This window comes from Pieris brassicae, chromosome 5 (assembly GCF_905147105.1).
Source record: "Pieris brassicae chromosome 5, ilPieBrab1.1, whole genome shotgun sequence".
Lineage (NCBI taxonomy): Eukaryota > Metazoa > Arthropoda > Insecta > Lepidoptera > Pieridae > Pieris > Pieris brassicae.
This window is the reverse complement of record NC_059669.1, coordinates 6,661,253-6,684,151: the sequence shown is the minus strand read 5'-3', so window position 1 is coordinate 6,684,151 and position 22,899 is coordinate 6,661,253. Positions and strand designations below refer to the sequence as shown.

General features: G+C 33.7%; 3 protein-coding genes across 4 annotated transcripts; 1 reads left to right on the top strand and 2 right to left on the bottom strand.

Moving 5' to 3' along the window:
* Nucleotides 1-566: 566 nt before the first annotated feature.
* On the bottom strand, nt 567-16,126 carry LOC123709612 (tripartite motif-containing protein 3-like). The gene is made up of 13 exons (XM_045661051.1): nt 16,084-16,126; nt 15,594-15,778; nt 13,891-14,000; nt 12,562-13,199; nt 11,537-11,777; nt 10,648-10,810; nt 8,989-9,165; nt 8,207-8,310; nt 7,924-8,009; nt 7,345-7,503; nt 6,642-6,774; nt 5,023-5,276; nt 567-4,343 (listed from the first exon to the last, which is right to left on the bottom strand). Exons 2-12 carry the CDS (start codon nt 15,611-15,613, stop codon nt 5,026-5,028), a joined length of 2,082 nt encoding a protein of 693 aa, XP_045517007.1. The 5' UTR covers nt 15,614-15,778; nt 16,084-16,126; the 3' UTR covers nt 567-4,343; nt 5,023-5,025.
* A 151-nt stretch (nt 16,127-16,277) lies between these two features.
* Nucleotides 16,278-20,259, top strand: LOC123710348 (cytochrome P450 CYP12A2-like). 2 transcript variants are annotated; one of them, XM_045662173.1, is made up of 9 exons: nt 16,278-16,537; nt 16,736-16,854; nt 16,931-17,064; nt 17,238-17,350; nt 17,570-17,686; nt 17,886-18,164; nt 18,777-18,936; nt 19,241-19,453; nt 19,831-20,259. In XM_045662173.1, exons 1-9 carry the CDS (start codon nt 16,455-16,457, stop codon nt 20,152-20,154), a joined length of 1,542 nt encoding a protein of 513 aa, XP_045518129.1. In that variant the 5' UTR covers nt 16,278-16,454; the 3' UTR covers nt 20,155-20,259. The 2 variants fall into 2 exon arrangements, with proteins under 2 accessions (XP_045518129.1, XP_045518131.1); XM_045662175.1 differs by lacking the exon at nt 17,238-17,350 and having other exon boundaries at nt 16,931-17,075.
* Nucleotides 20,260-20,369: 110 nt separating this feature from the next.
* Nucleotides 20,370-22,089, bottom strand: LOC123709731 (methyltransferase-like protein). Its single transcript, XM_045661254.1, has 4 exons — nt 21,806-22,089; nt 21,339-21,491; nt 20,798-21,208; nt 20,370-20,727 (listed from the first exon to the last, which is right to left on the bottom strand). Exons 1-4 carry the CDS (start codon nt 21,883-21,885, stop codon nt 20,415-20,417), a joined length of 957 nt encoding a protein of 318 aa, XP_045517210.1. The 5' UTR covers nt 21,886-22,089; the 3' UTR covers nt 20,370-20,414.
* Nucleotides 22,090-22,899: the final 810 nt, after the last annotated feature.

The following is a 22,899-nucleotide window of genomic DNA, read 5'->3' as shown; positions in this document are numbered from 1 at the left end:
TTTCTTAAGTTTAGGAAAAGGATCATGTATACACGTGGCGCGATATCTCAGAAATGGTAACTCTTAGGACAAAAATTGTGACCACCATTTTTGTAGGGAAACGAATTTTAATAAAATTTACCGTTTTCCAGAAAAATTCAAAAACCTCAACCGTTGACTTTGACCCCGAGTAACTTTTGTAGCACACATACGATCGATGGAAATGTTTAAAACTTTACTTGTAATAGTTAAACCCCAGCTCTGCACCAAAATTCCGCTTTCCGGGATATATTGAATTTTTTAATTTCTATATTGACCGGACTATTTGTTCATTTTCAATAGTAACAGTATTTATGGCCAGACTAAGTATACTTTTACGAGTACTATTTTATTTTTCTCCCAATTGTTTGAGTAGTAGTAAAGTCTTACCATAATTTACACCAAGACCAGCTTCAGATTGGAGTAGTATTAAAGTAGTAAAATTTGACAATATTCATTTCCTCCTTTACCCAAAGTTTATATTAAAATGTTACTTTCTCGTCGCGTGCGTGGTTGGTCTCGTAAGTAAATAATACAAATCATTTCGCGTAAAATTGAACTTTATTGTATTTTGCATAAGTGACATGATTTTTATTGAGATACTCTGTGATTATTAAGTACGTTTCACAGCTTCTGATAAACATTAAATACATTTCAGCTTCTATATTCATGATTACAATCAATTCCTTAGCTCCAATGCAAAAATATTCTCACGCCAACACAAGGACGAAGTGTCACTTTGCTTTCTTATACTAAATAACAATTTTTAGGAATGGCTACTACGCACTGACGGCAGCTATAAGCTTAAGTAATCTGGCAATACTAGTTACGACAGGTTTCAGCTTTACTTACGAGACTAGTCCTAAATGACATTTTATATTATAGTAGTCACACGAAAAGGTCTATAAATCTCGTATGTCAAAAATAGGATTTGACGTACGGCAGTCATAGTTCGCGCATAATATCTTCACAATGTTGTGTAAACTAAAGTAACTATAAATGACAGAAGAGTGATAATAACAAAACAGTCAAGACTTGAGTCTTGTTATACGGTTATGAACCGTTCAAAGCAACAATATTGTTTCGACTACGTAAAATAATTACTGTACCAGTAACATAAAACTTGAAACATAGGCTAATAACAATTTCATGTATTTTACTCTAATAACTTATTAGATATAGTGAAATTATCATAACTCATTTCATCTAATTACATTATATAATTGTACACAAATACATAAGCGTTTTGTAGGTGACAGCTCATCGCCTGCCAGTGCGCATACAGCCCAGTGCCGGCACTCTGTTACTTTCAGTAGCGAGAGCCACACAGATCGCTTCAACATTGCAGTCAGGATCACATTCCCTATTGACCGTTGCAGAGTATCGACTCAGTATGATCACAAAATACTTGTACCCATCGCATTTTCTGTTAACGCCTATAGTAAACTCTTCGTGTTTGTGGCTCTATAAATGCACGTAAACTAGAGGCAGTGTTGATGATTTGTGACAATAAAACAGTGTTAAAGATAACTATAGATTATACTATAAGGAAAAACGACAACAACACAGAACACTAGAGAGCGCAAAACTAGTGTCTTATTACGAATATTCGGTTTTTCTTAATCAGGTTTTTATTAATTCAGAATGAAATGCAATTGAACATCAGTATTCGTTTAAGTTGACGAAATCTTGCGATTACATTGTAAAGATTGGTGACAAGATAGTTTGTCAATCTTTCCAAAGGGGAGGGCTCGGATAAACTGGCCTAAAGGAAAGCAGTAAAAATATGGTTTTAGTTATTAGGAATAGCCGTAACAAGCAACTAACTTGCGCTTAGTAACAATAAGTGTACAACTGTAAGGTAACTATAAGGAAACTACACTAGGGTGCTGTTAATTATAATTGTTCCCAAAAAGAAGTCTAGCTACTACAGGGTAAGGGAACCATTCAGTATCTACCGAAAGGACTTTTAAAGGAACGTACGAAAATAGTTTTGAAATGCGAGTGGATCAAATATATACTATAATATACGCACGATATAAATAAATTTTTACATGTCTTTGCCTGTTCATGTTGTACTAATTTAAATACACAGCATTTCTATTAAGACTATGTCACTAAATTGGATATATTTTTATATGACAATATTTTATTTGCAAGTTAATTTTGCTATCCTTAAAAATTATGTAGGCGGTAATCGATTGTTAATTCGAGATTGTTATTAAAAACCTAAAAGTCTTGTGAAATTATTAAGAATAATTTCGATTACAAATAAATAGAAGTCAATATAAAGTAGCTACGTTTTCTCTGCTACAAACAAACGAGTAGATTTAATAGGCATGATAGAAAAATAAAGCTAAAAAGTTAGGAGGCGTACAACACATTTAATATCAGTAATATTATATACGAACAATAAGAATGAAGAATTTGTTTTTAAAATTTGTAATGACATTATAGATTTTGTATGTAACACTCGTTCTGTGACCGTATTTGGAAACGGAACTACGAACACGCATTTTTCGAAGGGTATACGTGTGTACGCAAATGGAAAATCGATGCGTTTGAGCTATTCCAAATAGTTCTCTCATTATTCGTAGCGCTGAAGGCGACATCGAGATTGCGCGGTACAAATGCTTATTATTAAGATCGCTATAAGAAGTTAGAAAGGCCGTGGATCATGTTCGTGAATTTACAGAATAATTAAAATATATAAACTGATTGCAGTCTAAAAAATACGTGTTAAGTTATATTACTTAATACATATATTAATTTAACTTTTTTTTTATCTTGATAACCCGGAACCGGAAAACTTACTTATATTTAATAATTGAAAACAACTATATTTTTAAAGAGAAAAATTATTGTCGAGTTTATTATCAAACTAGTTGAAAATAGTCAATATTTGAAAATATTATAGATATGTAAATAAATGGCATGGCTGTGAAAATATTCGAGATATGTTACTAGATAAACTCATTAGCTCATAGAAAATAGATATATATAAAGTTTTACGATGTGATTGGGCTAAAATCAGCCAATAAGAGATAAATATGTCAATTGTCAAATTAGCTAGCAGTTAAGCCAGAAAAAAACAAATGCTACAACTACAACAAATATAGTAATCATCGCAAATCCTTTTGAATTATCAATATTCAAAGATGTAGAATAGAATCATTTATTAAGAGCAAGTTCACTCGGAGATTTGTAATCCCTTTGTGTATAGGGCATATTAAAGAAATATTCAAAGATTAGTCGCAAGAACGAGAGAGCGGCCCCGGGGCTGTACATTATTTTTGATGACGTTTTAAAAAATCGAGAAATTACCGAAATTCATAAACATTTGTGGAATTTTTAATCTGGTGTAAGATATCAGCCTGGCGAAAAAAACAGTAAATTGAATTAAATTAGATCCTTCGTGTAAATTAAAAAAAAAACTAAATTTCTCTAGCGCCTCCACTACCATAATTATAAACTTGAACTAATGAAATGTCATATGATATGGCGTAACATTGAGCAGAATTTTAAATTGCAAATATTTTAATCTATTTCGATGGCCTTAATATTTATTAGTTTTTTAATCTTTTGAGTTACGCTTTAAATATTCAATTTAAAAGCCCACTATGGAATTAGGAGATTAATTGTCTTAAAAGTATTGACAACGTGGGAACACGTCCAAATTATTAGGGTATATTTTTTGATTTAATTTCGGTTTAAAATACGCAACGGGGGCGGGAACTACGCGAAAATTGTCAGTGAATCATTGTTTATTAGCATATTTTAATGATTTTCATTAACATTCTTATCATTGTTGTCATTCAAATGAGGTCTTGACTCAGACGTTGAATAAATTTCCTTTAAAATTAGCGTGTTAAAACACGTGATCTAAAGAAATAATAGGACTAGTAAGAAATACGAAAATCGACAAACAAAATACGTAGAAAAAAAAATCAGTCGAAAAATTAACTACATAAACATTGAGTTCTTAGAGAAACTTAAAACGAAATAAATACTGTAAGTACAACTATTGCCTCGCGAATGAAAATATTTCATAACATTGAAAAGAAAAAATAATTTTTAATTAATTTTATCAAATAGATATGATTTTATTTTAAGTTTAAGAACAACGCCATCTATTGGGCACTACGTGGTACTAAGTATGTGACATTTTCATTCGCATGGCGTCCGTGCTCTCGGCACTACGTCTTTGGTAGGAATCGCACGAGATTATGGCCATCATTCGTTACTCAGTTACAACGGACTAGCATGAAATTCGTTCACCATTCATCACTCCCCGCTTGAAGACTTTCACTGATTTCGTTCAACATCTGAAAAGGCAAAAAAATAATTATTATAAGATAAATCTACTAGCGATAAGCTGTTAAAACCAATTCTATTATCAGGATAACATTAAAATCGTGTTTGATTTACGCGAGAACTACACATCAGCTTGAGTCATCATCATTTAAGTCATATCAGTGAACAGATGCCAAAAGGTGTCTGTTACCAATATGACCAGGTGGGCTGGGCTTCAAAACGCATAATCACACAGAAAATGTGTCAGTTAATTACTGTGGGAACCGTCAAGTATTACGTAACGAATTTGGGGGGGGGGGGGTCCACTTATAAAACCTTACGATGCGGGGCGGGGATTGAATAACGCGCTATTGATAATATTATTTTCGACTTTCCAGTACTTTACACCACACAATAGTAAGTTTTAGGTATAAAGAGTCACTGGGTGTGGTCACGAAACGTTTTACTATTGGATACAGAAACGTTACGGTGCGTTTTGGGGGGGGGGGGGGGGTTACATACGAACATACGGAACTTAACGTAGGAAACCAGAGCATATTATACTATAGTTACCATTCTATGTACATATAACCTAACCTTACAGATACGGCAATCTTTAATTAACTTTTTACATGGTGGATACGGTTTTGATATGTATAAATAATACTATATTTTGTATATTTAGGTCGCTATACTTAACATCGTACTAACCATTCACCAATAAGTGTGCAGTCTCAAACAGTCTCCCGCTAGGTCAGCCAATAACGCCTTTTTATTAGGCAGAAGCGTCAAACCCGCGACCCTCCTGGGTCGCTTTTCAGCCAGTTCGCACCCCGCCACTATACCACCCGAGCCCTCTGCTTCCAGTACAATAATAGCGGGCCGGCCGCGTATGGAACGTGCGCATACGATATGCAAACCATTTTCGGTGCGCTCTAAAGCTATGCCACCATAACCGCCGCGACCTGAAGGTTTTAAATTCAATAAATGCAGGTAAAAGTTATACTCATAATTTTAATATTTTGTTTTGTTAACATAGCTTTTACATATTAAGAAAACACTTTTTGAATGGATTGAAGCTATGTATTATTATTATAAACTTATAATTATTTTACATAATTTTAAATTTTTCCGACGTCTCGCGTGCGTGGTCACGGTGACTGAAGACAAAAGGTGTTGAATGTCAAAAAGTATCACAGCTGTAGAGAAAGTTGTGTTATCTGTATTTATTTCCCGGGAGTTGATATGTTTATAATAATAATACATTGCTTCATTCCGTTTAACAAGTGCTTTCTCATAATTTTATTTTAGTAAATGTTAACTCGGTGGCAGCAAGGCAAATTCTTTTATGTGGTGGCTTTTTTTATAGAACTGGGGGCAAACGGGCAGGATCCTCACCTGATGTTAAGTGATACCGCCGCCTATGGACACTCAATGCCAGACGGGAATGCGTTACCGGCGTTTTAAGAATTGGTACGCTCTCTCGAAGGACCCTAAGTCAAATTGGTTCGGAAATACTAAAAATGATATCGTATCCATTGAGGATATAAGTTCCAACACATATAGTCTCAATGGCCTCGCAGAAAGATCAGGGCTTGCCAGAATTTCCATAGCAAACGTACCACATACCGCCGAATCAACAGTGCACACTATTATATATGTCGGAGAAACACCTTTCCCAGTGACGTCATCAACAGTGGTTGCAGATTTGGTGGGCGTCATGATGGGTAAAGCGCGAGCACAAAACACGACGATTGTAGTTTTCACAATATTTTATTTACACTGATGATACACTGATATTTTATGGTAGTTATTAATAATAAATTATACGTTTAAAGACCGAGCAGTGAGTTCATTCAATGCACCAATCTAGCGACCGAACCTCAGGGATCCAACTCGATCCGTCTCCACTTCAAAAAGGCCCCGTAACAACCAACGGACTGGCCTATATATAGATGGCGCTTCGACCCCACTCGAGCAAAATGCTCTGCTCTCATTGGTCGTTTGTTTAATAACGATTACAATCTTATAAATTAGAAAAACGTAATTAATATTAATTTTAAAACTAAAATCACTAATTTGTTAACAGAAATATGTTTTAGGTTTTATAATATCGTAAAATCGCGTATTAAGTTAAATTAAGATTAATGCAACGTGTTTAAATGATAAAGAGAATTTAATGTGTTATTGTACAATCAACAAGCAACTCGTTGAATGGCTTCCTCCGACATATATATATATTTCTTAAAAAGTGTACTTCTTTTATAACAAGTTCTTATAGGGTTGATAAGACTTCCACACTCCTTGGTATTGTGTATAATCAAACTTACCCTTAGGCACAGTCGCACGTATGGACAGCAAATTCCCTTCGGAGTCGTAAATCCTCACAGCGACATCCGCCACTATTATCAAGTCTTCGGTGAGCGCCAGACCTCCCACTAGACCCAAGTTACCGCTGTCTATCTGAAAATATAGTATCACTTGGCTGAGAAATTTTCCTTAGGGAACATTGCTGTCGGCAAGGCCCTTAAGGGGCTCTGCCTGAAAGAAGGTATTACTCTACTTTGATTTAAAGATAATTTTAATAATACAGTAAAAACTCTGTGCGCTATACAGATTGGCGTTATTATTTTCGTTTAACACGTATGAACAAGAAATAAAGTAATCAAAGAAGTATTTTAGAGTTTGAGTTTAATACTTATATATTACAAAAAGAAATCTGTTTATGCTTAATCCTATAGTAATTTATATATTCCTCTCTAGTTATGGGTAATTCAATGATACGATGAAAACTTACAACATTATGATTTTTTTATTGAGTTATTACCTAAGCAGATTTACTGCAAAATAATAGCACAATCCTCGAAAATGCATTTCGTTTTTAAGCATAGACAATGTATGAGTAATATGTGTAAAAAAGTATATAATTACTGTTGACGTAATCACCAAATAAGAAAATCAAAGAACTATTTCTCTCAAAATTATCTAAAACATTACACGTGGTTTTTCTAAATTGGTTTAAAAATATTATACCTCTCTCTCAATATTCCCATCCCCGTCAAACACAAACACAGTCCTAGCTCCGTTGTCGGCCACAGCCAGTCTTCTCGAGTCGATATCGGCCGCTACACACACGGGCTCCACTAAGCGATCAGACTTTATTGTGCGGAGTGTAGAACCGTCTATATTCACCTATAACATATTTTATTGCATAATATCTATATATATATAAAATTCTCGTGTCACAATGTTCGTTCCCATGCTCCTCCGAAACGGCTCGACCGATGATTATGAATTTTTTTATGTATATTCATAAGTTAGTGATAAGGGGTGTCCACACCAAAGAGGTTTTTTTTAATATTTTAGACAATTTTTATTTTTTTATGATACAGCATACAAAAATACATACAACCCTTAATTGTCACCCCTCTACGATCAACCCCTATTTTTATTATAGTAGATAGGTTATTTTTTATGAACTAAAAAATGTTTCCTGAAAATAATGGTATTTACAGTCGAACAGGATTATAAAAATAATTATTTTGAAACATTTTTTTAAGTAATGTGCGATTTCGTGTATTTAACCATGTGAAATATTTTTGTCTATATTACCTCAGTGACAGTTCTAGTTCGCCAGTTAACTGCTACCACGCCCTCTGCCGTCGCGGCTATACCTGTACAACTGCGACCGGCTAAACCTGGAAATTTATATTTTAAATTAACTTAATATGGTTTTAAATTAAGGATGGAATTAGACGCTTCAGTAATTAATAATAAATTTTTGTGTCTATGAACTTTCGTTTTCCCAAGATTATTGCAACGTACGTAAGACTATATAGATAATTGTTTACTGAAAATGCCATAACATATAATCACCATACATTAATATCCTTACCTTCATTGACTATGTGAGTTTTAAATGCAAATGTCTCATCATCTAATACTTTCACTCGAGAATTTCCAGCGTCTAGAACGTATATCTCCCGACGTTTGGGACATCTAAAAATATAACAATTATAATTAGTTTAAAAACACTAATTTAAGCAAAATAATGCTAATTCTCAAAATGTGGCCTATTGTCGATGAATCCTAGCTTCCTTTTCGAGTATAAGATACATTTTTAAAAATATTTTGGGGACAAAACAATGCATATATATTAATATTTTAATTATAGACTGAATACAGTCTGATTTCTATTTCGATGTTTTCATTTGTTATTTCAAAAGGGTTAAGCTGTTCCTGTCAAATTTGATTTGAATAAGTTTCTTAAAAATGTTAAACATAAAAGTTACAAGTTTCTATTGAGTTTTATTTTAAATTTGCGGTTTTTTAATTTTTGCAATTTTTCCTAAATTTGTTGACTATTGTATTTATTAACAGATAAATGTTTTAACATGTATATTGTACAAACAAACAAGGAAAGAACACATACAACCTGGGAACCCGATTTAAGCTTATGTGTATATGACCTTGTGTGTATGAATACAATTTGTAACATCTTATTTTCTTGTATTTAAAAGCATGCATGTTGTTTTAAAACTTATCAATAAATATGAAAATTTATTAACATTAACACATTTGTTTTATTTATAACACTTATTAAACTAAAGCCTTGATGTATCTTCTTTCTCCTTTACACACAATATAAGTATTTTTTAAATAAATCTTGATAATTACCTAGCAAGCGCAACCGGCTGACTTAATTGTTCCTTTCCCGTACCCCGTGACCCCCAAACAAGTTCGGGTACAGCATGCGTCTCGACTCGTGCCCGTAAAGGCGAATCACGAACAGATCGCGAAAACACGAGCACACGTACGCAAATCGCGCCTGCACTCCACGGACGCATTGTTATTCTGAAATGATTTTGTTTCGAAAATTCAGTTCATTTTTATTTAACGCAAAATATCGTAGTTTTGTAATATTGTTAAACAAACTAAATTTTCTTATTGATCTTATATTATGATCTAATTGGTTACATATTTGATACAAGTTAGGTTTTTAATAGAACATTGTTTTCCGTACATATATAAGTTCAAGAGATCTATTCTGCATATTAATGATATGTTGCAACTTAGCAACCTTCATTGCTATGCGGACGACAGCACTGGGGATACTTTTTACACGGGCAGGGCAGGTATTTCTCGGGCTGTTGTTGATGAGTGCCGGAACAAACTTGTGTCTGAAGTCGAAACTATTTTACATGGAGTCTGGCTGGGGTAGACTAAATCTAGTCCAATTTAACCCCACGAAGACACAATTCTGCGCGTTTTCCGCTAAAAAAACTCCCTTTGTCGCTACTCCCCTATTTGAAGGCACTCTCCTTAAAGCCTCAGCTAACATCGGAATATTGGTCGTTGACATATCGAATAACGTCCAGTTTCGCGGTCATTTGGAAGGGAAGGCTAAATTAGCCTCCAAAAAGCTTGGTGTGCTCAGCAAGGCGAGGCGGTACTTCACTCCGGGCCACCGCTTGCAACTCTATAAAGCGCAAATTCGGCCCCACATGGAATACTATTGTCACCTCTGGGCGGGAGCTCCCCAGTACCAGCTCCTTCCACTTGACCGTATTCAACGAAGAGTGGTTCGAATCGTCGACGACCAATCACTTTCCGTGCGGCTTGATCCCTTGGCGTTGCGTAGAGATGTTGGGTCCCTCTGCATCTTCTACCGCATTTACCATGGGGAGTGTTCAGAAGAGTTGTTCGGTCTAATACCCGCAGCTGAGTTTCATTATCGGACGTCAAGGCAAAATACAAAATACCATCCGTATCACCTCGACGTCCGTCGTTCCACAACTGAGCGTTTTCTAAGGCAGTTTTTGCCGCGCACCACCACTATGTGGAACCAGCTGCCCACTGAAGTATTTCCGAACCAATTCGACTTAGGGTCCTTCAAGAAAAGAGCGTACCAATTCTTGAAAGGCCGGCAACGCACTTGCGAGCCTTCTGGCAATGTGAGTGTCCATGGGCGCCGGTATCGCTTCACATCAGGTGAGCCTCTTGCCAGTTTGCCTGCTATTACATTAAAAAAAAAGATCTAGGATATTAATTTATTAATAAAAAAATTAAAATGAATAAAATTTGTCTAGAACGGACAAACAAGGTTTAATATCATCTTAAATTACATACCAACAAGTACATCATATTGGTAAGTCATGCCATCGCATGGTTAAATTGCCAGACTATAGGCTGTAAGTGTTAACTTCTCTTTTTATTACACAGTAACTGCTAAGCCAATGAGGAAATTTTATCCAGCCCAATTTACTAAAGCCCGAGTTAAAGAACCTACAAAAATCCGTAAGTAAAAATTTAAAAAAGGAGTATATCACCCCTTACCTATACATCCCACAATCTAAGTCAGTGACCGTACAGGGTAATGGCGCGTCATCAAGTGTAGCGGCTGCAGTAACAGGATCTCCGCCAGTGCTCCGCGCTTCACCATGATAATCCACTGTACGAAGAGAGACTACCACTTCCAGACCACAGACACAGGGTGATTCTGAAATTATTTTATTTTTAGAGAGCGTTTATAAGTTAAGTACGTACCTTACGTACAGAATATTGCGTGCTAGGAAAATTCGCCCATGTCTTAAACCACTACTTACTGAAGAGAATGTAAGTCGGATGACGTAATGAAACTGTATCCCTAGTTCTGTCTAAAATCTCAACCCAACGAATAAGCTGAAACTACTACTATAACGGAGAAATCTCTTTTCTTTTACAAGTCGACTAAAATAACCCCAAAACCTAAATTTTTGGTTTCTCCTTTTGTTTCACATTAACTGCCTTGCAGATCACTAAATAAAACTGACACATAGAAGCGTCACTGAGGTATGGCAGTGTAGATACAACAATATTTAATAATTAGAAATATTTTTTCATTTAATATGGGTTGGTAATATAAAACCTTATTGTAGAAAAACCAATATGTAACATTATGCTTCTAGGTCAGCACAACTTAAGCTCGATGTTAGCTATTATGCTGATAATTCGTCTTGTATAATTTTATCTACTGTTAAATAAATTAAAATAGACAATATTTCTTGAAAATATTATCTAAATAAATTACAAAATCTACAAACAGAAGATTTAATATTATTTTCATAATATAAAATAATTGAGATTGGCGGCGTTATTTGTGAGAGCTTTCATCGAAACAACTGAAGAAATAATTTAATGCAATTAAAATTAGATAGTTATGGCAATTTAAACCAAGTCTACATACCTAATTGTAAAGTGCATAAGCCAGGGAATGTTGTACTGGTCCGAACCCTTCCCAGTTCAGCCAAAGCTTCAGTCAACCTCTGGTGAGCATCATTGTGCGCGAAGTCTACCGCTAAAAAGGCGTTCTCCCGTGGTTCAGCTAGAGCTGCTGCATCGCCCAATCTGGCTCCCAATGCTGCTGCACGGCTACTAACTTCACGAACTTCTACTTGCTGCTGAAGGCCATTACATTCTGCTTCCACCTGGAATTACAAACACCCAAACTAACAATATTGTGTCGAGAATAATGAAACTAAAATAAACAGAATTTAAATTTTTTTAATATTATCTGAGATCATGGTTAAATAGTATAGAATAGAATAGTTTTAGAATTTATTTTAAATTAAAAATAGATATTAGTAATTGTGATTATAAAACGCGATGAGCGATATTTCAGTGTCTTTTTGTTTAATGTGTATATTTAAAAGATGTAGATGTATATTTAAAAAAAAACATATTTTATTAGTACTAATATATTCCATTTGTAAGCTGAAAATGCAGGCCAAGGTACATTAGCAAATTTTGTTTTTGTTCTCTTTTTTGGAAAAGTGTTTTTTATTTATTTGTATATTAGAACATTACAGTATGTTAATCTGTAGCAAAATTGTATTATATGGCATGTGATGTGTTTTAAATATAAATTAAATATATCCTTGTATATACGAGTTTTAATCAAAATCTTTCTATCCTCACCGGACCAAAAAGTGGAGGTAGAGAGTTCAGCATTTCATAATAATATTTAGTGTGGATCCTGTGTCTCTTGTACACCTTATCATTCCAATTTACTAGAGAGAAAACATCGTTATCACTGTCCACTGTAATAGGTTCGGCTTAAAAGGATAGCTGTCATATTTGTAGTATTTGTATATCCTAACAGTCTTATCAGTTTGTCAGCTGATTTTAAAATAGAATTGGAACAATTATACAATGTTTTGATTCATACAGGAAAACGAAACATTTACTAAATTCTCTATAGAGTTAACTGACCTTCGTCTTTTCAGCATCTATTAGTTTCAGTTGCTCTTCAAGTAGCTTCCGTTTATGCGTTGCAGCGGCACTGGCAGCTGACTTTAATTCGTTATGTCGCTTATCTAAAGCACTTCTTAATTCTGCAAAATGTCTATCTATGGCATCATCGGCCGCTGTAGCAGCCGCTTCCAATCTTCTCAATTCACTTGCCACGGCCTCCCTGGCCGCTCCAAGCTTACTCAGGCACTCATTGGCTCTATACAAGAGTATTTCAGACATTCTTTTTAAAGCTATCGAAAACGGCACTACGGTGTGATCACATGGTGTATCACTGTGGGGACCGTCGGCACAATGCCTGCAGAAAACACAGTCACAGGTTTCGCAAAAGAGAAGCTCTCTTCCCGGGTGGGAACTGCATTGGGGTATAACTTCGCGGCGTTGTCTTGCCATTAAATCCAAAAGCTGATTGACGAGGAATGAGGGTGGTAACGCTGGGACGCCTCCGCGCGGTATGGTGATGAGTTCGCGACAGATAGGACATCGGAAGCTACCAGCGTCCCGGGTTTGTGAGGCTGCTATACGAGTGAGGCAATGTAAGCACACAGTGTGGGAGCACGGAAGCAATTTTGGAGTATGTTCGCCGCCGTCGTATGTACCTGTAAAAAAACAAGACGAGACGATCATATGTCATATTGATAAATAAATACTGTATTTTAGTCAGCTAATAGATACTTTTATGAAATATCCTGAATCTGGCAATTGAACAATATTTAAAACTGTTGAAAAATAACTTTGCAGGAGTAAGTAGCCCACGTAATAGTTTATACAGATGTTCCTGACGACTTAAATTTTGTAACTGAGAAAAACCAGTCGTAATTTCAATATTAGGAGTAGGGCACCAAACGTAAACTAACGCAATGAAGAAATAAATCGACATTATATAAACAAATCATATATTTAGTTTTAATGTAAATTTGTCAGTTAAGAGAAATTGATACTTGGACAAATCACTATCAATATAAGTTCAATGACTTCAATACTTTTCCCTGTATACAATGTAGCATAAGTTTTTAATATTATGTGATTTCGATAAACCACTTTTATAGTAAATATTACTAAAGGTTAGTTGCGTGACTTTATTTCTTATAATTTAATGAAACATAGATGTAGCGGTTGTAAAGATTAGATTTACTTAAGATCATGGTATTCCATTCCATCTAGCTATACATTACCTCATTTAGTATCTGGTAGCCCACAATCCATTTAACTAAAATATAATTAAAGCAATTATATTTGTGCTGTGTGTTGTAGCAGATAGTGCATGCTTATAAACGATAGTGTACTAACATAAACAGGTGCCACAGGTGAGGAAGCTCTCGTTAAAGTCCTCATAGTTGATGGAGACCGTCTCGACGAGCGTGGAGCTCATGCTCGCCATGCCGACTCCCAGCCGAGAACTGTTTATATTTAGTATAATATAATAAGTTATGGGCTAGCCTTCCACTGAAGCTTATAAAACATTTAAAATCTCTCAATTGTTCTTAACTCATAGACATTTTTTTTTAAATTCACTATGATAACATAAATTTTTTGAAAAATTAGTTTTCTTTATTTTAGGCTGAATTCAAAGACTAAGATAGTCTAAGACGAAAAAAAATACAACAAATGATTTACTAAAAAAACACAAGTTCACCAACTACTTTTCTAAGAGGCTACACCCTTAAAAACTTCATAGCTGATATAAATAATAAATATATGTATATAATGTAATCAACTCACATTTAAGTCAACATTTATTTTTGTTTCAATAGCTGAAAAACTTATCAGTGAAACAGACTCAGAAATCTGAATTTATGGCAAACTTAGACTAACAGTTGTCATATTCTCATTGAATATATAATTTTACTTAGATTTCAAGCTCTACTTATTTTTAATAGGTTCTCAAGTCCAGTCACTATTTCATGTACCTTTTATTAAGACTAAAAAGTTTTATATAGAAATGGCAACTGAAAGATAAATAACAGATTGAGGTAAACTAGAATGTAATAATAAAATTTGTAGTTATTGTTTCTATAAAATTTGTTGAATATTACAACATACAGTGGATATAAGCTTTACATTGTAACGGAAACAATGCAGATACTAGCAGCATTAATTCTGAGTGATTATTAAAACATAAAAGGAAAATACATTATTTATATCAATTATATTGTATAAGGATAAACTAGAAAACAATTTGTAAAACATGCTTCCATAGTACAGGTCCATACTCTAAAGTCTACAACTAACCTTGAATAATTTTCTTTGTCTTGACTGCTTTTTATTTTTTTTAAAGCCAGTTATTTTAAATGTTTAAAATTTATGGATATGAGTTTGCTTATGTTTTAGAATACAGGCTGTACTACTTTATGTTCTATTGTAGTTATTGTGTTGAATTAACTAGCCTAGACTAAATCAATGCCGTTAGCTCAAAAGTAGCTGAATCTGCTTTATAATTGGAAACATTTTCATGGAAGTAATATGATATGCAGAATGTCATGATTCATCAATTGCAACAGATTGCTCCTGATTTAATTCACTGCGACAATTGAATGATGAATACATTACCCATTTTGCCTTTTCAATCAAAATATGAATTTAATATACATAATTAAATAAAATCTCTATAACTTTCAATTTAATTCCTAGTATATATAACAAAATAATGTAATCAATAATATATAATAAACAAAGCATATTAAATAATAAGGTATATCAACTTGACAATCAAAAATTCATTATTCAAAGTTTGATATACACCAGAAAAGTATTTACAATAAAATAATTAAACTACAGGTTTGATCATTAATATGATCTAAAATGTGTACAGAATATGTGTATTAACTTTAATATTTTTATGTTCAACATTTCAAATGATGCTAAGAATAGTTGCTGTTTTGTAATTTTGAGAAGTATTTTAGTGCTTAATTTCCAATATGTCACAAAATTACCATGTCTTTATGTAATATCTATGATATAATGAAATAAAAACGATATTTGTTAATACTTACAGAAAAGAGCAACAATACATGGACGAAAATTGAAGACCAGGGCGCGTAAAACACTGTTATAATCACTTCATTTCGAGATCTTCATGCATTTTATTACACATTCATTTTAAACAATAACTGTTTATTTTTGCGGACTTCTACTACCATAGTTTACAAAGCATACTTCTAAAAATAACTCCGCGTTCCTATGTAACACAAGCATACGGTTTATTATTATTACAATGGCAATAGCAGTATGAATCTTTAGTAAATTATTTTACAATAATACATAAGTAAACTCTTTCGTAATCGATCGATATTTTATGTGCTGTTCGTGACAAAGAGATTATGAATTATGCTAAGAACGAGTTTTATAAAAGAATCAGTACTTATTTACATTTAAGTTCTATTTTTAATCGATCGTTCTTTTAAAATGTTCGTTATTGTTATTCAAAACTGAATTTATTATTTGTACCAAATATTTATCTAAGTTATTTTTGTGTAAACTTACTGCCATTACCCCGCACTCCGCAGACCGCAACTGCACTTTCATCACTCATAAAATGACAAGTGTCAGTTGTCTGATTTTAAATCGACAATTTATAGTCTATGTTATGTTATTATTAGTTTATTTAATGCATCTAAGTAAATTCAATCAAACATAGGCGATGCCGACATTATGGTTATCCATTACTTAAAGTATTTTTCTAAAAAATTGTACAGAATCTATAAGATAGATAAGCTACAATCTTATTTAACATTGACGCGTATTATAAAATTATCAAGGTCATAACCATTTAGTTAAATTAAGATACTGACTCAAGGATTTGTCCATATAACTTGCTCATAAACCTTAATATTATATTACTTATGTAAAGAATTATGATGTTTTTACGTAAAATTATAGAACTTGTACCACGACCGTATTTGGTCAACCGATGTGTATTTCCTAATATAACGCGTAGGTAAGTACGTACAACAAATTTAATGTAATAAAAAGAGGAGGATAAACTGCATCCTATTGTCCATTCTTTCAAAATTGACTAAATTAAACAAGCACTTTTACTTCGAATAAATGTTTTATTTAAAATATAGATTTCGTGTGTCAGTTTTATAACAGATGGCGTTATACCAATGCTTCCATTAAGCAAATATTTTTTTAGCAAGCATACTCACCATTTAAAAAATGTGCAGCCGGAATCTGTAAAGCCGTTTGATGCCATCCCAGGTTTAACTCCTTTGCCAGTTTTAGGACCTATACAACACTTTATATCCATGATAGGTAAGACAAATTTAATTTATAAGAGATACGTATTTAATCCGCAAAATATACCAACTAATAAATTTATTACCCCTAGGGTTCCTTGGACCTGAAAAAACATTTTACGATTTATGTAAAGTTTTTTACGAAAAGTATGGTTCGATAGTAAAGCTAAGTATTTTTGCGAGAGCGGATATGGTTATTTTGTACGAGCCCGAAGATTTTGACCAGGTAACGATAAGGTATTATAAATATATAATATATAAAAGGAATAAGATTTCGTTTATAAAAAACGTGAATATTTGATCAAACTAATTGAACTCATAATTGTATTAAAAAGGTATTATAATTGAAAATGTTGTTACGCGGAAACTTTCCATAAAATTATTTCCATAAAATTACAGATTTTCCGGGCAGAAGATATCTGTCCATCGCGTCCTGGCTTTCAGACATTGATTTATTACAGGACAGAACTCAAAAAAACGACTTTTGATGGTGTTTATGGTTTAACGACTGCGTAAGGGAACGATCCATTAACTAAAGTTTAACTTTTAATTTATTAATTTTTGAAAGTATCAATAACTAATATAAAAAGTGAGTTTCCGTCTAAACAGTGAGAAAAAGTTATTACGGAATGAAATACCGCTTAAATATAAGAAACAAAAAATCAAATATTGTTTCAAATTACTCATCCCAAATTTCATAACATCGCTATGTATCCATTTTACTTTTTTAGTGAAGGAGCTCAATGGCGCGATTTTAGAACTAAAGTAAACCCAATATTTTTAAAACCGAAGCTTGTAAAACTTTATACACCTGCGCTAAGTGAAATAGCAGATGAAATGTTATTAAAGTAAGTTCTATGTAATTAGTATATATTAGTACCGTAGTAGTCATTCGTCAATCATTAATTCTACCTTTTATACGTCCTGTAACCCTCGACCATTTCTTTCGGTAGGTTATATAAACTATCACTGATTTTTTTATAATATATCATTTTAATTTGGCATATCATAACTTCTTATTACTACTTACATAATATTGTGTTTCAGGTTCAAAAAACAGTTGGACAACGAAGAAAATATAAATAAAAATTTTGAGGAAGAACTGACAAAATGGTCTTTAGAATCTGTGGCTTATGTCGGCTTAGGTTGCAGGATAGGTTGTTTGAAGGACGATCTAAAGGAGGATGATCCAGCGAAAATTCTAATAACATGCGCAAACGATTTTCTGAAGTACACATGGGCTTTGGAGTTCAGGCCAAGTCTGTGGAAATACTTTTCTACGCCTACTTTTAAGAAGGCTATGAGAACTTTTGATCGACAGTGGGAGTAGGTTACAATTTAAATATGTCATTTTCAAGTTTTTGCCGCAATTATCTGATAACATTAAAATTAAAATGTAATTTAAAATAAATAACACTGTTTTTGCTACAAAATTGTATAGACACAGATTAATTAGTAGTGTAGTAAATATTCTCGCAGACTGATATTATTTTATGAATTCGTCATTTGAATCTGAAAAAATATTTAAAATATCAGATTGAACATTTAGCTTTTATATGTGATTCAATTTGTAGTTGCAAGTTCGATACCCTGTAGTTGTGTATGTAGCACTTGGGTAATATTCAGTCGTGATGTAGCAAGAACTACTATTCTCCTATGTAAAAATCCAACAGTACAGATACCGGCAAACTTCTTGAGCATTATACAAGTGGGGGAAAGATTGAGTATCGTACACAGTGCGGGACACAAACGTCAACTGATTTCCCAATCAAGCGATCGACACGTCACTCTCCCGCCGCCCCCCTCCCAATGATACCTAAAAATCGCTTCTGCGCAGGCAAGGATATTTGTTCATGATTTTTGCCGGTATCTATATTAGTTTAAAATACAGGAATAATACTTAGCGATAAGATGTGACTTAGTATTTATCCATTTCAGAACAAGCGAATTTTTCATCAAGGGGGCTAAACGACAAATTAGTGAACGTAGTCACGATATACCGGAAGAAGACAAAAGTATTATAGAAAAGTTACTGGCAGTGGATGAGAAAGTGGCCGTAATGATGGCCAGTGAAATGTTACTAGCGGGGATAGATACTGTATGCATTTAAAATAATTTTAATTCACTATTAGGTAATTTCCTGAAGTCGAGGAATTTTTTTTGTTAGCCTGACATAAAATAGCTACGAACAAAAATTCGTGGAAAAAGTAGTTTTCCTTCATATAAAAAATATTGAGGTCATAAATTTGTTAACAAATATGGTAAGCTTTCGTAAATGGTTTTATCTAACAATAATTGCGAACTACTGGGAAGCTGCTTATCCCTGAGAATTGATATTTATTAATTCAAATGATCGATAGGATTTTAACCTGATTTCTATTAAAACATGTTAGGTTTTATAGGTGGCATTTTCTGTGACGTCAGTATTATACAATTTGGCTATGAACCCAGAAGTACAAGATAAGTTACGCGAAGAAATACATTCAGAGAAGGCCAGTAAACGATACTTGAAGGCTTGTATTAAAGAAGCATTAAGAATATATCCAGTTGTATCGACCAACCTGAGACGAACAACTAAAGACCATATCGTGAGAGGATACCATATTCCTGCAGGGGTATATCTTTATAGATAATAATTACGGAATGCAAGAGATGAATTGGTTAATACTTAGATATAAGAATTTATATTATCTATTGAAGTTACCCGTAAACATTTCTGCATATATTTTGTTGATATTATACTTAAATCAGGTTCGAGATTAGCCTTCTTTTTACTTCCGATTTATTATTACCCTAGAATCGAATCCATAACATTAGTGCGAGTCACGGCCGCAACCTAATGCTAAGCTATATAATCTTATTTTGCGTCGCAACTATCTATCTATATAGATAGCGCTTTTCACTAATATTTTCACTCTTTCCTTTTCAACCACACCAACCAAGCAAACCATGAGATTAAGATTATAAGGAATTCAATTGTTATTAATTTCAGATTGACATACTGTCGCCTAACGAATTCTTAAGTAAAATGGAAAAATACTATCCAGAACCCACACAATTTATTCCAGAAAGGTGGATTGTGGAAAAATCAAATCCATTATACCATGGTAACAGTCATCCAATGGTAACCCAACCCTTTGGGTTTGGAGTAAGATCCTGTATTGGTAGACGTATTGCCGAACTGGAAATTGAAATTTTGATACAAAAACTGATTGGTGAACTTAAAGTAACTTGGACAGGACCTCCCATTGAAACTGAAACTAAAGTATTGAATGCATTTAAGAAACCATATCATTTTAAGTTTGAACAACTTTAAAGAGTTAGATGTATGGTTTAAATTCTAATCTACCTATATAAATTGTATGCTCTCTCTGAGGAAATGTAACACATTTACTACAAGTTTACTCAATAAATATTGTGTTATTTAATAGATGTTTTTTTGTTTATGCCGAAAAAATCATATTCATATTATTTTATTCATTGTCATCCTTCATACATTATAACAAACACATTTTATATAAATGAATATAAGTTGCTTTTATTTTTATGCTTAAAATAATTTAAAAATTAAAAAAACTACAATGGTTTTCTATATTTTGCTTGTATCCAAACTCTATACATTGTTAACTTTTTACCTCTATTCACTTGAAGTCTTCTATCTATTAGATTCTGTTCTTCCAAAAATCCAAAATTTTTGAACAATTCAGCGATTTCCATCTGAGTAAAGAAATATACCATGGTTTTATCCCCTCTAGCATAAAAATTATCTGAAATGCACCTTCCTTTTTTGAAGCGTAACTGGGCCAGATCATATTTACCATAATCTCTGAATACCACTAAACCACCAGGTTTTAGGAATTTATAAATATTCTTAACAACATTGGTCATCCTAGAAAATATAATATTATATAGTATACGTCTGAATAGAATTTTATAGAAGTATATAAATTTAGACATACTTTGTAGGATCAATCGCAGACAGTACAAATATTAATACAATTATATCTATTGAATTTTCTTTAAATGGGACTTCCCATTCAGCTTTTGTCGCATCTAGTACAAAAACTTCACATCTTTTTGTATCATATAATTCATTCTCTTTCATAATACTAATTGCTTTAGATGAAAAATCACACCCATATATAAATAAGTTTGGATCTTGACTGTATTGTAGAATAGGAAATATTGTATTTCCAACACCACAGCCTAGTTCAAAGATGTATCGTTTAGTCTCAGTAGAAATTCCATGTACTTCTGTTTTATTTTTCTCATTAGTACCACCATTAGGGTAAACTCTACAAGGAGCTGATGTATAGTCTGGTGCTAATTCAGGAAACTCTGTGAAAAGCCAATGTCTGTCCTTAAAAAATCTGTAAAATTTAATAAAAGTTTAGATACCTGCATATTATATTGAATTAAGCAAGTATGGAAAGTACTATGTAAGTTAAGACTTTAAAAACGCAATTAGTATTTTTAAATTTCACAATGAAGTCATTTTACCTATTTTGATGTATATCATAAAAGTTATCCCAGTGCTTATCTGCATTCTCATTCAAATCTTTTAATATATCTTCTGAAAATGTTACAAGGGAATTTTGTCCAACTTTCTCTTGTGCTGCTTTTTCTTGCTCTGCATCCCATTGGACATTGTCCCTGTATAATACAAGAATCAGATGTTAAAAATAAGTTAACAGTAAAATAATTTATTAAGTTTTGGTGGCTATAAATGTATTGGAATAATTAAAAATAAGCTATATTGTCTTGAGTAAAACATACTTTTTTTCAGCAGGAAAATAATAATAAGTGAAATAACAGTAGATACCATGCGTTAAAGTCAAATAAATCATTCAGATCCTGCAAATATCTTGTGCCACCAAAAGGCTTTTTCCTGAATCGCGTACTCTCCAAATATACTTTATTATTGTTAATTTTCTTACAACTTCTAAGTGAATTATAAAATACAGTACCAAGCGTTGTGTTTAAACACTTCATCCACATTTTCTAAAAGTCGATTGCCGAATTGCGGCCTTTTGTCTGTATCATCCATTTATTCACTTATAAATTTTTATTTGTTGTTGTTTTGTTTAACCTTTTAAAATAACATAAATACACTATAGCGTACAGCATAACCTTAAATTTTTTACGCAACGCAAGTAAATTTCAAAATCTAATTTTTGGCACATGTAAATGCTCAATGTCATAAAACTCTTTGCTGGTAAGTACGTGCGCTTTCAACTAGATGTCTCTCCTTAACAATAAACTGAGGATTTGGGAATTCCGTCGGTTGTGGGTATAAGTGTGTACACGTGTTTTGGATTTCATTAATCCGACCGTGCATGACTTACGCTAGCGTAGTCTTTGCGCATTGTGCCCCCTCCTATATCCTCCGGCTACAGGTGCTTCAGTGTGAACTCCTTCTATGTGAGAAACGTCGATCACCACCAAGACCTGGAGCTCCCTACCATAGCCCAATGGATGAAGTTGGCGTCCACACGCCACTTTGACAAGGCTAAACACCATCCCAATCCGCTGGTGCGTAATAGCATCAACCCCTTCCCGACAAAAAGGGCTCGTAGGAGGCCTCGACACAGGCTAACGGATCCGGACGATCCAATTACTGTAGCAAACAATAAATTAAATGCCGCCCGCGCGGCCAATAATAAAAATAGAAATTCACAGATTAGGGTAAAAAACCGCCTTCACCGGGGAAGGCGAGGACCTTTACTTCGCACTTCGCTCACTCCAGTGAGCTTCCGTCCTGCCCTTCAGGCGATTTACCAGTCAGGTTTGAGTCTCACAGGAGACGCCCTTGCCCTAGCCGCGGGATAAAATGCCATTCTGGCCGAGTTACGCTCGCCAAAACAGCCCGAGCTGAGCTGTAAAGGCCCTTAAGGCCAACAGCGAGATTCCATTCTCAAAAAATCAATGAATGTATCCCCCCAGTGTTTCTCCAACCTGCTTCAGTCATCTGCTGATGACGTCAACCCTGGTTGGTCCACGTTTCTTGCCCTGAATCTGACCCGTCCTCAATCCGTTCAATTAAATTTGGTCACTTTTTAAT